Consider the following 15561-nt stretch of genomic DNA (forward strand, 5'->3'; position numbering starts at 1 on the left):
CTGCTGAAACGCGGTCCCCGGCGAGGTTCTGTAGCTGTCAGCTCGGCAACTGCACAGCATCTGAAAATACATCCGATACGCAGGACGGGCGAGATCTGAAACAAAACACCCCGCTTCAACCACAAAGCTGCTCAGAAGCATCAGCTTCCTTCAGCAGTGATTCAATATTAATAAACATTGCAGGTCACAAGCCTGACACAGCAGCAGCTGAAATACTTCAGCATGAGGAGGGAAAAAAAGAGATGCAAAATATAAAATCACAGTTACGTGCACTAGGAGGATGACAGGGAAGGAAGATGATGTAGAATTTACAGCAAATCCCTACGAAAATAAGACAGCACGCACATTTAAACTCACAGTAGCAGCAATCTTTTGATCAAGTGATGCTCAAGTAATCCTTTATTCGAGGGGACACATTAAAAATTCTGATTTGAATCTATTTATGAATAAGTGCTCGCACAGGAGGTACAAGCAGTTTCAAATTAACATGTGAACACAGAAGAAAACCCTCTCAGGAAAGCGCTGGTTCTTACCATGCGGGTGACCTGTTTCTAACCAGCAGGACCTCCCCAGTTAGAAGGAAGGTCCTCGCATGAGCGCAAGTTATGATAAAGCAAAAGATTTCACATTTCTTTTGCAGGATTTGCAGCTGGACCTTAGTCCTGCTCCAAGCACCAGCCAGAACTGCTGGCCAGGCCAGGATCCTGCTGCGGCCTCTGGGTTCCACACGGGAACACCAGTTCCACCTCCTCTGAGCTAACATCCAAAACCTGAGACCTCATGTGTTCATTGCATTTAAATACCAACCCCTTTTTATGTCCTTAGTACAGGCAACGGGGATTTAGGTAGGAGGCAGTTGAGAAAGAAAGGGGACTTCTTCCAGATGAGAAATCATCACCAATTCAGAATCTTCTCACGACACAGGCTTCTCAACTGGTCTACCCGCAATGAGCACTCGTCATCCTTTCTGATTGCATGGCGTTAGAATAGAATTATCTCTATACCTGCTGGAATTTTTCTGGGGATACCGATAATGCAGGACTATCTTGAAGATAAAACAGTTGTAGAACCATAAAATTAAAAAAAATCAAATTCACGGCAATAGCATTAACTCTACAGAAATGCATGCAGGTGAAAGAGAGATTCCCTCCGCCAGATAAAACACGCAGCATCCTGCAGTCGAGTGGAAGGAACTGAATATTCTGCAGTTCCACAGCAGGAGAAGTCAGCTCCCGGCTCGCCTGGGCGGCTGTAACCCAGACAGACCAAAACCTCGTACCATGGCTGGAGACTTCGCTTCCCCCTCCTACCAGCCTCCATGCGACTGCACCCAGCTCAGCACAGCTGAATGTGTTTACCTTGAATAACTTATTTGTAGGTACTGTTGACAGAATATTTTATTTTCCGATGACCTAACACAGTGGAATGAAGTGAATGGGCCTTCAGGAAACACACGTGGGGTTTCTGAAAATTTCTTTCAGTAAGAGGCTTTAGAACATCTCTAACGAACACAGCCCACAATAAAGAACGTAAAACTGGAACTAACTAGCTCAGAACTTTTTTTAAAGTTCTGATTATTCAAAACGGGAAGCAGCTGTATGGTTATGAAATGTAAGTAATCCTTTGCAAATTAAAAAAATGTCCAATAGCCAGGAAAACCCTTTTTTCATTTCAAGAGATCCAAACATTAAATATTTTTTCCAAGTACGAAGTGGCTTAGGCTACTAGTATTTTATTGCAGTAATTAAGGCCTTCTGATGGTTTAAAAGATTTTTCACTCACAAGGGAAGACAAATAAAAGCGATCAAGCACAGCGCATACCGCTCTAACCCTAACTCACTGACACCGACACAGCAAATTCTTCCGGAGCCACAACCCAGACAGCTTCCAGCTTCCGTGGCGGGTGGGCTCTTCCTCTTCAACACTCTTCTGGGCTTTAGAGTGCTCTACCCAGTCCTGTCCTAAGGGCGCGCTCGCTTACTGCTCCCTGCCCTCCTCAATCACCGCATGGTTTTACTGCGCTCTGCAACTATGTGTACTTAAAATTGCCTGCTCTTCAGTCCACCAACCAGTCTTAAAATGCAAATTTATGATGTTGCCTATCAGGCTGCGAAAGAAGATTCTGAAGTCTCTCACATGTGGAATACCCAGACACCGTGAGCACGCTTTTTTCCCCCCTGCTAAAATTCAATACATTTTCCCAAAATAATTAAAAAGTCACTAGCACGATCAGCTCCTAACACCTGCTGAAAAGGGCTCTGGGTATCCGACATGAATGACTTTATAGTTTTAACTCTCTGAAGCTATTCTATACATTATTTTGTTTATTATTCAGAACGTATTTTTCATAAATGAGCAGCATGGCTGGAGCAAAGTGAAGATTGTAAGCTCAGACTTTGTGTAAATTCCAAATATTTCCTAGCAGCAGTGCAACAGTTCAGGGCTCCCCACACTAACCACAGGCAGAAGGGCTTACTCTCTTCTCTGTGGCTTTAGGCGCGCAATGACGGGCTCGCCCACCTTGCTGCCAGCAGAATTTACTCTTCTGCCGGCCTCGTGACAGATCCCAGACCAGGGCATCGCCTGCAGAGACCCGTGAATACGTGCGCCCCCTGAACTTCCCTATATTCAGATGAAGAAAAGTGGAGAAGAAAAAAAGACGCGGAGGCGGCAGGGACACACAGATGTTTCCCGGTGATTGAGAAAGTCAGCGTCCATACTCACATGCGGACAAAGAGCGACTGTTTTGCTGCCAGGCCGGGAGAGGAGTACTTTTCAACCAGTGCCAGGGTGCTGAAGCCAAACTTGTGAATGGGCTCATTGGAATCCAAGGGTGGAAAATCTGTGTCAACCTCACCGTCATCCTCAGCAATATGGAGACAGTAGGCATTGACGTTGTCGCTGGAACAAAGACAGGACAAGTTCATTCAGGAGGGAAGCTGGACAACCGATGCAGCTCAGCCGATCAATACCAGCCACGAAACGCTGTAGGAGACAAATCGGCAGACTCGCCTATCACGGGAGTAATGTACTTAAAAGCCACCGACGGCACGTATACAAATATGGCCCAACAAAGTCCTAACAGGTCTTGCTACCGTAACCATGCAGGCATAGAACAACCCCCAGAGCAGAGGAGCGAGCCTCACTTCATCATTAACTGAACTGCAAGCAAAAGGCTGACAGTGATTAAAATACACCAAAGGCTATAAAAGTTTCATGACTTCATAAAGCTGGAAGCGATATTTCTCCATTTGTGAGAATGTATTTATTTATATGACCGTTGCATTTCAGAATTAAAGACAAACAAGCAGTCTCTGTTTTTTCATAGATCAAGCAACTGTGGCAAAGTTTACTGAACGCCTGAAAAGCTACGAAGGCTCTCGGGCAGGTAAGCAGCGTAATGAACTGCAGGAGCAGCAAAGAAATCCCTTCAACACAGTAGCAACAATGGAAACACAGCAAGTGTGAAACAGATACGGCATGGAGAAAATATGAAAGAAAAATCTAAGCCTCTTTCCACAAACAAAAGCCCATGGGGAAATAAGGATCTATAGAAACCAAACTGAGCATTAGTCGTATTTCCCTAATATTAAAATCTATTTCAAAGGCTAATATTTAAATAACTGAGCTGAAGATAAGTATTCTTTCTCATTGTAAATGCGCCGGCGCTGGGGCCCTTTCTACAGCCACGACGCAGAGCCGGCGTGTTCACGTGGCAGCGTGCTTCTAAACTCCGCAGTTTAAATTTGGAGTTTTAATTGCATGATTGATGCTTAAATTAATTAATTGCAAAGTGTATGCTAATTGTTTAATTGGTCGCTTGATCTATATAGATCATTTTTTGAATTAAATGAGTTGATTTACAAAGTTTATTGATTGGATGTGACAATGAATTATTTCGCTGACTACCTGATTTGCAATTTTCCCAATTAATTCACAAACCTTTGGTTGCAACTGTGCTTTGCTGAGAGTGCTTAGTCCAGGTGATCTATACGTGCCTGGTCACAACTAAGATGTTTATTATATAAAACAGGTAATAATGACGCCTTACCATTAACGTAGGCGGTAAATTTGCTAACAAAAAGGTAATCCTGCAATGTTTGTCACTAGGAATTTTGAAAATCCTACTAAATTACTAAAAATACTACTAAAGAAACTTTCATGAGTCTCTGGACTGTTGTGAAGAACTGGAACACTGCTGCAGAATTAATTTTTAACTTCTTCAAGAGTGCTTAAGTAACCGGTGAAAGGTAGCGCTGGGAAGAGAATTCGTATGGCACCGGGGCTCGGGCGACTGGGGAGAGCCCGCTCAGCCCGGAGGCTCTGGGGCTTGCGCTGCTGCCAGCCTGGTTAGGAACAAGCTCACCAAAAAGGCTGTGGATAATACAGATACAGCCGGTCCTGCTTACGTAACGCAAAATGCTCGGCACCATTTTTGGGTCCTTCTCTTATTCCATCTAGACTTCTACGAATACAGACCCCAAGCTCTGCATGCTCATCCTGTCCAGTCCAGCCTAACTCAAAAGTCACCCCACGCTACGACACTTCCCAGCCTGAAGTCGCCCGATCCCCATCTCCCCGCAGCCCTGGCCTGTGCCTTGCACTGCTGGTTTGCCAGCCTACCCATCTGACAGAATTCCTCTACGTGCAGCCTGGTGCGTGCTTAAAGCTCTGTATAAATAAAGTTAACATTTTCCTTTGGTACTCGATGCATTTGCATAATTCTCATTAAAGCCAGAGGAACATATAGACACGCAGGCAACAGAACACATTCAGTGCAGTCTCAAAGCAAGCCAAGCGCCAAAAAAAGGTGGTGGTGACAACAACTCATCTTCCACCAATTATACTGAAAATACAGTCGGTTAAATCCCATAAATTAAAAGGGTTACAAATGTCTTTAAACATGGAGTGGGTTCCTGAATGCTAACACAGATTAAATCACAATCTGTTGGGGAAAGAAAAGTCCAGTGGGTGAAACTGTGCCGCACTTTGAACCTCCACCAGGAGGAGATGAAAGCCCTGAACTTCAGGCTTCAAACTACAAGGTGCAAAGTGTTGAGAATCCGAGTTTGCTATGGGCAGGAGGTCGAAGTTAAGCACAACAATTGACAGATGCAACAGCATTAACGACTTCCAAAAGTAGGAAGCTTATTTGGGTTTTGCGTCTCGCTATTAATTTATTCCTAGAAAGGGGCTTCGTTTATTTTTCGCAGGCAGAATCATTACAGCACATCTGTCAGAGAGAACGGTCCAGTGGGTTATGGCCAAAGTTCGTAGGTAAGCGGCCAGGCACGGGTTTGCTAACACTGTCGGTGCTTCCTTATATCAAGACACTGAATAGAGACAAATATAATACAATTATAATAAAAATAGGCAGCCTAACTGCACACAAAGCGTTCTCAAAGCTGTCACCTAGTACTCACTCATTTCAGACTCTCACATCTACCTTCCAGGAAAAGGAATCAGGCAGTAATATATTCTTTTCCTAAAGACAGAGGGGTTGTTTCTCTTAATTACAAAGTCTACAACCACCTCATTATCCTTGGGTTGTGTCACCAGTAGGTCCATTTGTCATTCTGCATGCACTGCCTACCAGATCGGAAGCATTCTCTATGTGTATTTTAGTGCACAATGATCCTGATTTTTCCTTTTATAATCCAAACGGACTAAATCAGGAGCAAATAGCAAATGTAGAATGTGCAACCTACACAAGCTCTCTTCTTATTTGGAAACGGTGAGAATTAGTCTACAGTTAAATCAATCCTTGCTGTAGGACAGGCAGTCAGCAATGCTAAAAAAAGATGATGGAGACATGAGAAATAATTAGGAACTACAGAAGAAAACAAATTTCTTGTAATCTCAAGGCTCTGCCCCTTCCTCTGAGCTTTGTACCCCAATCCTCAGTTGCTGCTGTCAGCCTGTTCTCGGGAACTTGTGCCTCCGTTATTTATTTTATTCTGTCTGTCCTGAGATTTGATCACATTAGACAGCCTCCTTGGTCATGATCACTCTTTGACACATCACAGCAGCTTATCCTTCCAGGCAGGCAGTGAAACTTGTTTCCTCCCACTGCTGACTTTTGCCGTGGGCAATGATGTCTCATGGAACACCTCTACTCATGGGCAATGTTCCATCCGGGGTGTGCTGTGCTCCTGAAAATATACGTGTGTCCTAGGACTCACATTAGTGTTGACTTATTCATTAAAAAATAAGCTAATCATACACAAAGGACACTTTTTTGAACTTATGATATAACAAACAGAAATTGGTAACAGCAAATTAAATGGCACCATCTGCAAATAATTTTGTATTTCTTCTCCAGCGTAAAAAAAGGACAAACCAAACTGAAGTGTTGAACCGCTGAAACATCTCATATGGTTGTCGGGAAGAGCTAAGGGAAATCCCATATCCAAGGCAACAATATCCACAAAACTATTTTCAAGAGGGGCTGCTTTCCGGGTTGCCCTACATCTACTGAAGAGAAATCAGCTGACCCTGAAGAAGGGCAGGTCACCTCTCAGCACCCCCTTCCCCCCTTACGATCGTGCTACAGGAGCAGGGAAGACTACCGAGTCCTCAAACGCTGCTGAAAAATGCTGAAAGAGCGAACTGCAGAATTAACTACCAAAAAAACCCATCCATCAAACATTCCAGGAACAACAACAAAGTGAAAATTGGCTCCTATAGAAAAAACCAAACCAAACGGTTGACCTTCTTTGCACCAAAGTCACCCGCTAGCATCTGTTACTAACAACTCCATAACAAACTATTTTAAGTTCTTATTTTATGACCCAGCAAAAACGGAAGTATTTTACAGAACTGTTTTAAAGCCAAAGTTGCTCGGAGGAGCGGCTCCCAAGTACCTGTTTTATACACCTGATGTCACCTACCGTAACGTAACGGCTCTCGCTAAACAACACTAGCTCTCCATCCCAGCAAATCCAATCCATCATTTAGCTACAGGAATCCTAGGGGCAGAACTTTCTCACCATGAAGAGGACGCAATGATAACCAAAGATACTGAAAAACCCACTGACTAACTGAAGCTCAAATTTCTGAGGACAGTGCAGATGCTGCTCTTTACAGCACAGAGCCAATGTGACCGAGGTCAAAGTCCTGTAGAAATTATAGAATACTGCATGACAGAGGTTTTTGAATTAAAGAATGCAATTTTAGTCACAACTTCGAAGGAAACTGGTATTCATGTTGTTTTCAGGATCCTTCTCTGCACATCTTTACTTCAGTGCTATCTCCAGGATGATAGCCCGGAAAGAAAAGCACCCTTCCGGGGAACACTAACAGTGCTTCCAAGACCCACGGTCACCCCGTACAGCGATACCTCTCTCCGTGAATCCGTCAGGAACTGTTACTGTGCAGACAAACCAGAGCCAAAGTCTGAGCACCTTCTCCCAGAATGAACAAGAGAAGAGGTTACAGATGGGTTCTGGGGTTTATTTGACTTCCTTGTGATCTCAGCCATTAAGAACACTACCAAAAAATAGATGGGACATAAAATAAAAAATGTCTCCATGACACCAAAAGAGCTAAGATTTATATTATTTTTACATAGAGCATTTTGCAATTATGATTCATTTACAGATCCGTGGTTTCATATGCTTATCCTTATACAGTACGCGGTAGTTTAATTGAAAGAGAAATGGCTATCGGTGCAGGTGTACCGCTCAAAAGGAAATACTGATAGATGCGTAGGTGGTTTCTCTAAGATTTATCTATAAAAACATTGACATGGAAATCCATTTCATTATGCAAAAAGGCTGCAGAGGAGAAAATTAGAGATGAAGAGGTAGTAAAGAAAGAACATTACTTCAGTTTTGGTTCCCGTCCCTCACTTGTATATTGCCAGCATATTAGTCCAATCAGGTCATGCACCTTGGCATTTGCTATCGTCACGACTGTCATGGGCTGCAGTTTGTCTTGGCTTGTGTGCAGTGGGAGGTAGACATCAATTTTTTTGGTTGCCGTTGTACCAACATGACCCTGTCGAGAAAATATATTTCATTAGAATGTATAAAAGAACAAGTATGACAGAGCTAATACAAAACCCAGTACGGATGGAATTCTTTTCAGTAGAAAGATTAAAATACACTGCTACAACTTAAAATTGGAAGAAGCTTGAACGATTAAATCCCAATTCTTTTGCTACTGTTAAATGTATCTGTAAAAACGATATGAAATATTTGGCAACGATGTCACAGATTTCCATAAAAAGTCTGAACTTCACTGCAAGCCCCCATGTTCTTGCAGGACCAAAACCAAAAAAAGACAGTAGTACTAAAAGAGTGGGGTTGCAGGGGGGTAGGGAACTGACAAGCCCCCCTAAAACCTCAAAGCCATTTTTCCACAAGCACTTAGTACTAGCGTTATCCTTGTTTCTACATTTCTGCTTTCTTCTGTGGTTCTTTCCTGCTACTTGGGAGGCTCAGCTCCCTCGGGTGCAGAACAACCGACTCCCCGTCCCGCACCCCTACGCGAGCCCTCCCTCCCGGCTCCCGGGCACGGCGAGGCAGCTTCCGAAGTACCGAAGCAGCCGGCCTCGTTGCCAGTTACTCTGGTGCTGGAACACCCCAGGGCTGCCAGCGCTGCTTGCTTTTCAGCGCTCTAGTTCCCCTCCAGCTGCAGTTTGGGCCCCCTCTCCTCCTCTTCCTCCTCCTCCTCCTCCTCCTCCTCCTCCTTCTCTCCCCTTTGCCTTCCCCTGCTGCCGCACCAAGCGGAGCCAGAGGAGCTCACACCTGGATGCACAACGGGGGAAAATGCAGGGAAACGCTCAGCCTACGTGAGAGGGGAGACTGGAGCCTGGCCAGCACATTCCTGCAGAAAGGAGGACAAGGACGAGCCCAGCGCAGCCGGCTGAGGTCTGCAGACATCAACCGGAGAGACCGAAACTTGGATCCGAGAGATGCCGGCAACTCAGAAACTGCTCCTAAGCTCAGAGCTCAGGGCACAGCCACCACGGGCTGCTCGTCCAAGGGAAATCAAACTGGAAATCCAACACAACCTAAGCAGGGAACTGTGGCAAAAATGAACATCGATATGGATATGGGGAGGTTAAGATGACATTTAAAAATAAACCTTAGGCTTGACCTCGGTTTGCCCAGAGAACAAAATCACACCTACAACTGAGTCATTGAACTGTTTGAAGACAACCAAGAAGGATTAACTAATATCGGGTTTTATTGGAACTTACGGTATTAAAAAAATCTATTTGGCACTGTGGAGATTAACAATTAAATAGAACATAAAATACATAGCAACATAAAGATCTATAAAGTTTGCATTACAAGAAAAAAAGTTTAATCAGCTGCAGCTAGGACTGCATTTTCAAATCAGTAATCTTTTCAGCAGACAAAGGACTGTACGTCCTGATCCCCTCTTCAAAAGCAGCCCCGCTGTAACCGTATCTCTCTATATACATATATGGGCCTTGAGAGAAGGAAGTATTATTTGAATTAATCACTCGGAATTCTAAGTAACAGAATAAAAGGATTCAATGCTATAAATCTATGATGAGAGTATAAAACAGGGAGTTAAATGCCATGTGCTAATTTCAATATATTGTTAAAAACCATTTGATCCTTCAGTGTGATTATAAATTAGAGAAATAATAGGAATTTAAAGATTAAAGTTATTCATACTAGCATAGCTGAAAGTATTATTAAAATACATCCAAATATAATGAATTTTGGTTTTTCAGAAAGCATTTTCATAGTGCAGATACCTCCTCTTCCCATGTTTCTAAGGTAAGAAGAAAACCCATGACCTTATCTCTCCAAGGAAATCATTGACACAACGGAACAGCTGCTAAAAAAACACTGGGGTTTTGTTTTCTTTCTCTCTTTCTCTTCTCGCTTCCTTACTTACAGGTCTTATTTTTAAGGGGAATTAAACCGGTGTCAGGTAATGAATCACTGGTGTCAAAGTCTATCCCTGCCTTTGCCCAGGTGCCAACGCCAACCAGGGGACTGCCCGAACACGCACGCGGCGGCAAGCATCGCTCAGGCTGTGGTCGCGCCTGGAGATACCAGCCAGGACGGGAGACCTGTTGTTGCAAACACATTTGCATTTGCATGAGTAAATAGCAGTTATCAAGGAAATGAATGTGACTCCCTGGCATGCAAAGTGAGTTACATATTTAAACCCAAGGATGGCAGAATCATAAGTAATGCTTAGTCCTTATAATGGAAAATCCAAGAAAAATTGACAACCAGATGTGCGAGTCGATGCCAAGGTTGCAACGGATGTTCGCAGCATAAAACCAGAGGACAGGCGCGCCAAGAACTGTAACTAATAACCAAAAAGACAAGATTATCCCATTAGCCACTACGAGTACAACTGTTTCATAAACTCATAATCCAATAAACATGTGTATTTAGAAAATAAACACATCCTAGGGTCCCTGATCTCACAGCTATGACAAATACGGTGGTAACTTCCCTTGCTCTACCTTCCTCAGTGCTGCTCCTCCCTTGCCCTGCGCTCTACTGCTGCATTGTCTTTGTTGGTTTTTGAAGAAACTTTTCTTTGTTCTTCCCCATCTCTACCTCTCCCCTACCTCCTCCAGTCTATTTTTACCATCTTGCTTGTCCAAACTCCCTCCATCACCGATACCCTTGCTCTCTTACCCACAAACACTCAGCATGAACATCACGGTGACAGGCGACTTAAACCAGGGCCAAATCGCGCACGCATTGGGATTCCGACTGCTCCCTGAGCAAGGGGAGCAATGCCAACAGCAGCGGTACCAGGAAATGGCTCACAAGCATCACTATGATACTTGGAGCCTGAAAAAAGTGAGTGAAATATTTTTATGAATTAAAAGTGCTGTGAAACTGATTGCCCTAAGATCTTAGAGAGGCTGAAACCTGAGCTCTGGAAGCCGATTAGACTCTGTTAGCCATTCATTGTCACGTTGGGTAGGAAACATTAGCAGGGCCTATAAACACGTGGGTCAAGGCTTAGACCCATCAACCCCCCCGTCAAGGGGGTCTGGAGGAAACCACCACCGTGTTTATTGCAAATTGATGATATTTGTTCTGAACCAGCGTTAGAAACCCAAAACATCAGGTACCTGTCTACAGGACGGAATGAATCCATATTCTTCGTCTGATCCTGTGAAATACTAATTGTGTAGGAAGTCCCAGAGAGCTCAATTACCAACCCACACAAGGCTTATTCAGTAAGGTTTGTAGGTGGTGGGCCTGAACGAAAGGGAGCCAATTATGAGCCTCAGTGGCCAAGAGTCAAAGACCCAGCCACGCTGGATTTAACTAGGAATCACCTGTGGGGTTTACACGGCGCTCGTGGCCTCTTCTTTCGGAGGAATCATTCAGAACCAGATTACGGACGCTACTGGAAGCATAACGACTTTTCTTCTCCCAACTAAAAACTGCATTCCAACTGTAAACGCTGAGGAGACCCAGAAGATAAAGTACAATTACCTGTATTCAAAAAGGCAGCATCAAACTTTATTAATAGATCCTGTATAAAATTCAATGGAAAATCTATTCAGGGCCAGGGGCCCTACCATTTGGAGTTTCCTTAATAGCCTCCAATAAATCTGGGAAGCATAAAGGGGATGTTAAATTAACATTTTCCTGATCTGTCACCTATGGCATAGTTAATTTGTCAAAAAATTCTTTTAGCTTGTCACTGGACACTGTATATTCTGACAAATGAAGTCTGGAATAAAATTGACAAAATATCTCATTAATTTTCTAGGAAATCACAAATCTGATTCCATTAAGCTTTTATTGTTGAAATGTTATATTCCACCAATCCTTTAAGGAAGCGAGGACTAACTGGATACACAGAAAACATACAATAAATCATAGACATTTTTCTTAGTATTTTTATTAATGGATTCTCTCAAGGCTACCTAAGTGCTCTCCTACAGCCCGACCCTACAAAAACTTCCGTTTGCTATTTCTACAGCATTTTCATCTCACTCACAGCAAAGATGACGTTTTGTCATCTGCAGTTCACTGGAGGAGATGTGGCGCCATGCAGCGTGCACAGGCGTGAAGAGGCAAAAACCCAGGGATACTACTTTCCAAATCACTGCTGATGTGGTGTGCACATAAACAGATCACTTCTTTTACGTTTCTGCGTTCTCTACCTCTGCCGTCAGAATTCCCAGTGGCTGGCATGTCCTAGCTCTTTGGCACATCATGGCTATTCTCTTCTGCTGCTCTTCAGGAGCTGTACAGAATTATGTCCCTTATTTGACACTGCTGAGAAGTATGGTCTGCTGAATCCACAAACTTTCTGCTTCCTATTTTTTTATAATCTAAATTAAGCAGATCAATGTATATTTATGCACTTTGATAACAGCACCTAAGCTTAGGGAAGTTATTCCCATTAATAAACAAATTTCTTCTAAAAGAACAACCTGGTGTCTAAGACTACCGCGCCTGTGAATCCACGCTGCTCGTGTTGTCTAAAATAAACACGGCCGCAAAACAGTACAGTAATATTTGGGGATGTGTAATGACAGCAGTCGGGCTAATTACAAGAACATAAGTAGCACCAACAGCACGTACATATGTTGCTGGTACTTCTAGACAAGAGCATGAGTGAAGGATCTGACAGGCAACACCAATGATGAATTTTCACGGATTTTTAAGGACTCACAACATTTGCGAGTTGTAGTGTTTAATTATAGAAAAACTGGTTACTACAATTATGACAGGAAAACTGCACACGGAACGATTTTCAATGGCTACATACAGTTTTAAAAATATCTATCATTAAATAACGTTCTGTAATAAAATTAATATGCTTTAAATATAAACCCAGCATTTTAAATTAAAAAAGACAAAAATACATATTTAAACTCTACCAAATCTTTCAACATAAGAAGCCTTTCTAAGATTTAGAACCAACTTTTAATTAAAGTCCGTGAGAAACCACACCCACACACCCACACCCCCCGATACCAGAGGATGTATATCTTGAATTGATTATCGTCGGGCCACTGCTCTCCCAGATGACAGAGGATATTTGGGACAGTTCTGTCCCTCCCTGGGGGAGCTCCCCCCAAGCCCAGCCCGGAGGTGCCTGCACAGCGGAAAGCTAACGAAGAGTCCCCGAGCGGAACGCGTGAGCCGTGTCCTTCTCGCTTCTGATGGGCTTCGCTGCGCACCGCAGTGGCAAATTAAAACAAAGTCCATAAACATTTCTTAGAGAAAAGTGATTAATTCTCAACAATAATAATTTATGGCATCTTCCTGTACAATAGAGTTCTGTGACTAAATGTTATATCACTTTAAGATTAGATGTTCTAATGATATAATGCAAAGATTTTACTGAATCATTACTTAGTGAGCGTCGTAAAAACCTCTTAAAATTAATCTTTCATGCACATCCAGCTTCTCCAAAGTTAGCATTTAATTAGATGGCCTTGGCACGACTGAGCTTACTACTTTATTTGCTCAATCAGTATACGTCTCTTCAGTAATTATAATTAATTCAAGTCGTTGACTCACCTCCCAGAAAACAATGCTAAACATCGCACAAAATGGCAATAAATGCTTATCCTTCCCAAATGTAAAATGTCTTCTCACTTTTAAACTCAGTGAAACGTTTTTTGGTTTACGTGCAGGGTATTTAATATACGATGTGGTCCAGCAATCACCTCCTAAACACGACTTACTCACATGCGCGTTTAAACAACATATAGAAGATAGATGAAGGGGAAAAAATTGACATATATTAACTCAGCATTTACAACGCAAACAGAAGTTCTAACGGAGCAGGGCACAGATGTTCATGCCAATACGAAGGACCATATTTTTCTAAGACGATCGTTGAAAAGCATCGTTTTCTAAGCTCTTAACTTAAAAAAAAATAAAAGCAATTATTTCTTCATCCCAAATAAGCGGGAATAAACCAGCCAGTCCTATTCACTCATAAGCAAAACAACTTTTGAGGGGTTGATCAGAAAAAGAAGGGTCAGCTAAAAAACAAAAACAAAAAAATAATTTTTTTTTTTTTAAGCTTAGATGATCAAATACCTTAAGTGCTTTCAATAAGCAGAAACCCTCACCCTGCAGCGCAGTATAATGCCCCCGTCGGCATGGTTCAGGGCAAACACACTGGCAGCGACACAGAAGGATGAACACGCTCATCAGCCTTGGTACCCAAGCCCCACGAGCCGGGCAGAACAGCTCCTAACGAAATACGATGGCTGAATATTTGTAACATAGTCTGTCTGTTTTATCTGCACGGTATTACAACAGATTGGGAGAAAATGTCCTTTGGGTTGTGGATGACACTCATATGCAGAGCCACAACGCCAAGCCTGAGCGTTCCTATGAAAGCACAGGGCAGCTCTGCCCCTTTCACTCCCCAGCGCGCCGCCCTGCACCCCACCATGGCGAAGTACGAATGACATTTATTTCACCAGCTGCTTGAGCCAGTGGTGGCATTTTTCACTCCTAGAGCCACGCAATTACTTCTGTTCTTCTTAAGTCAATTTTGCAAAACACCCCCAGCGAGGCCACTGGGACTCCCGGCCCAGCACGGGCAGCGGGGGCTTCCAAGTTTTTCCTTTCTGAGGAGTGGATTCGCCTCTGTATCAACCCTCGCTTGTGCTGCAGAGTTAGCAGATCACAATGTAAAATTCCATTAACGTTGTTAAATACTTAATTTATCTTATTCACACTGTCACTATTCATAAAAATTTAACCCAGTAATTTCCTGTTATACAAAGCATAACAAAGTATGAATATTTAACTACAAGGTAAATAACACACTATTATTTTTTATTCTAAATTGTTGACTTCACTTAGCGTGTCTGCTTTGTATAGCACCACACTATTTTTCAATTAAAGGTCCAGATGTTTCAAGGGCTCCAGTAGGCAGCAGCAGTTATGAGAAATGCGTTATCTGCATTGCAATGATCACTACAACATCAGCTCCAGGCTGCATTAACATACTCATGTTTTATTCTCGCCCCCCTCCTAATGTACCAGTTAATTATACAACACACAGCTGAGAAACATAACCTCCAGAGCTGGACAGTTTCCTTCCACGCTTCCACCTGAACAGATTTTTATGTGCACCTCCAAACCATGATTTACATATATAACCACATCATCAAGTATCCCAAATTACTGCCTGCTCCTTCTTGGCATTCACTCCCACCATTAATAAAACTATGTAAGTCCTGAGCAAAGAATAAGACGTGTAATTCTGGTAACGGGGCATTTCAATCATGTTAACACGCATTCATTTATACAATTCACTTTGAATTAAAAAATGTTTTACTTGAAGTGCTATGAATATGATTTCCTACTTTTTCCTGGTAAATTTTATTTGGGACAGAGGGAGAAACCCGCGTCCGTCCCCTCTGCAGCCCAGGCCTCATTCACTTTCACACAGGTACCAGTTTTAGGACAAATGGACCCAGTCCCCCTTTAACCCCGCGGTGCCCAGCGGTGCTCGGCCAGCAGGAGCGCGCCTCCCGCGCCGCGGCTCAGCACGCTCCCGGCAGCGCCGCCGGAGCCAAACGCGGGGGCTGGCGCTGCCTTGCTCCCGGGGGCT

At 43.2% G+C, this 15561-nt stretch overlaps 1 protein-coding gene across 10 annotated transcripts in view; it reads right to left on the reverse strand.

Moving 5' to 3' along the window:
- Nucleotides 1–15561, reverse strand: part of MAPKAP1 (MAPK associated protein 1) — a 108625-nt gene that overhangs the window by 55552 nt on the left and 37512 nt on the right. For 8 of the 10 annotated variants that reach the window (XM_035903111.1, XM_035903112.1, XM_035903110.1 and 5 more), the window contains 2 exons: nt 7826–7998; nt 2725–2901 (listed from right to left, as the gene is read on the reverse strand). In XM_035903111.1, coding sequence (XP_035759004.1) covers nt 2725–2901; nt 7826–7920 — 272 coding nt within the window. In that variant the 5' untranslated portion in view covers nt 7921–7998. The remainder of the gene's footprint in view (nt 1–2724; nt 2902–7825; nt 7999–15561) is intronic. The other 2 variants (XM_035903106.1, XM_035903108.1) reach the window with 1 other exon arrangement.

The sequence above is a fragment of the Egretta garzetta genome, unplaced genomic scaffold (genome assembly GCF_000687185.1).
Source record: "Egretta garzetta isolate BGI_Z169 unplaced genomic scaffold, ASM68718v1 scaffold341, whole genome shotgun sequence".
Classification (NCBI taxonomy): Eukaryota; Metazoa; Chordata; class Aves; order Pelecaniformes; family Ardeidae; genus Egretta; species Egretta garzetta.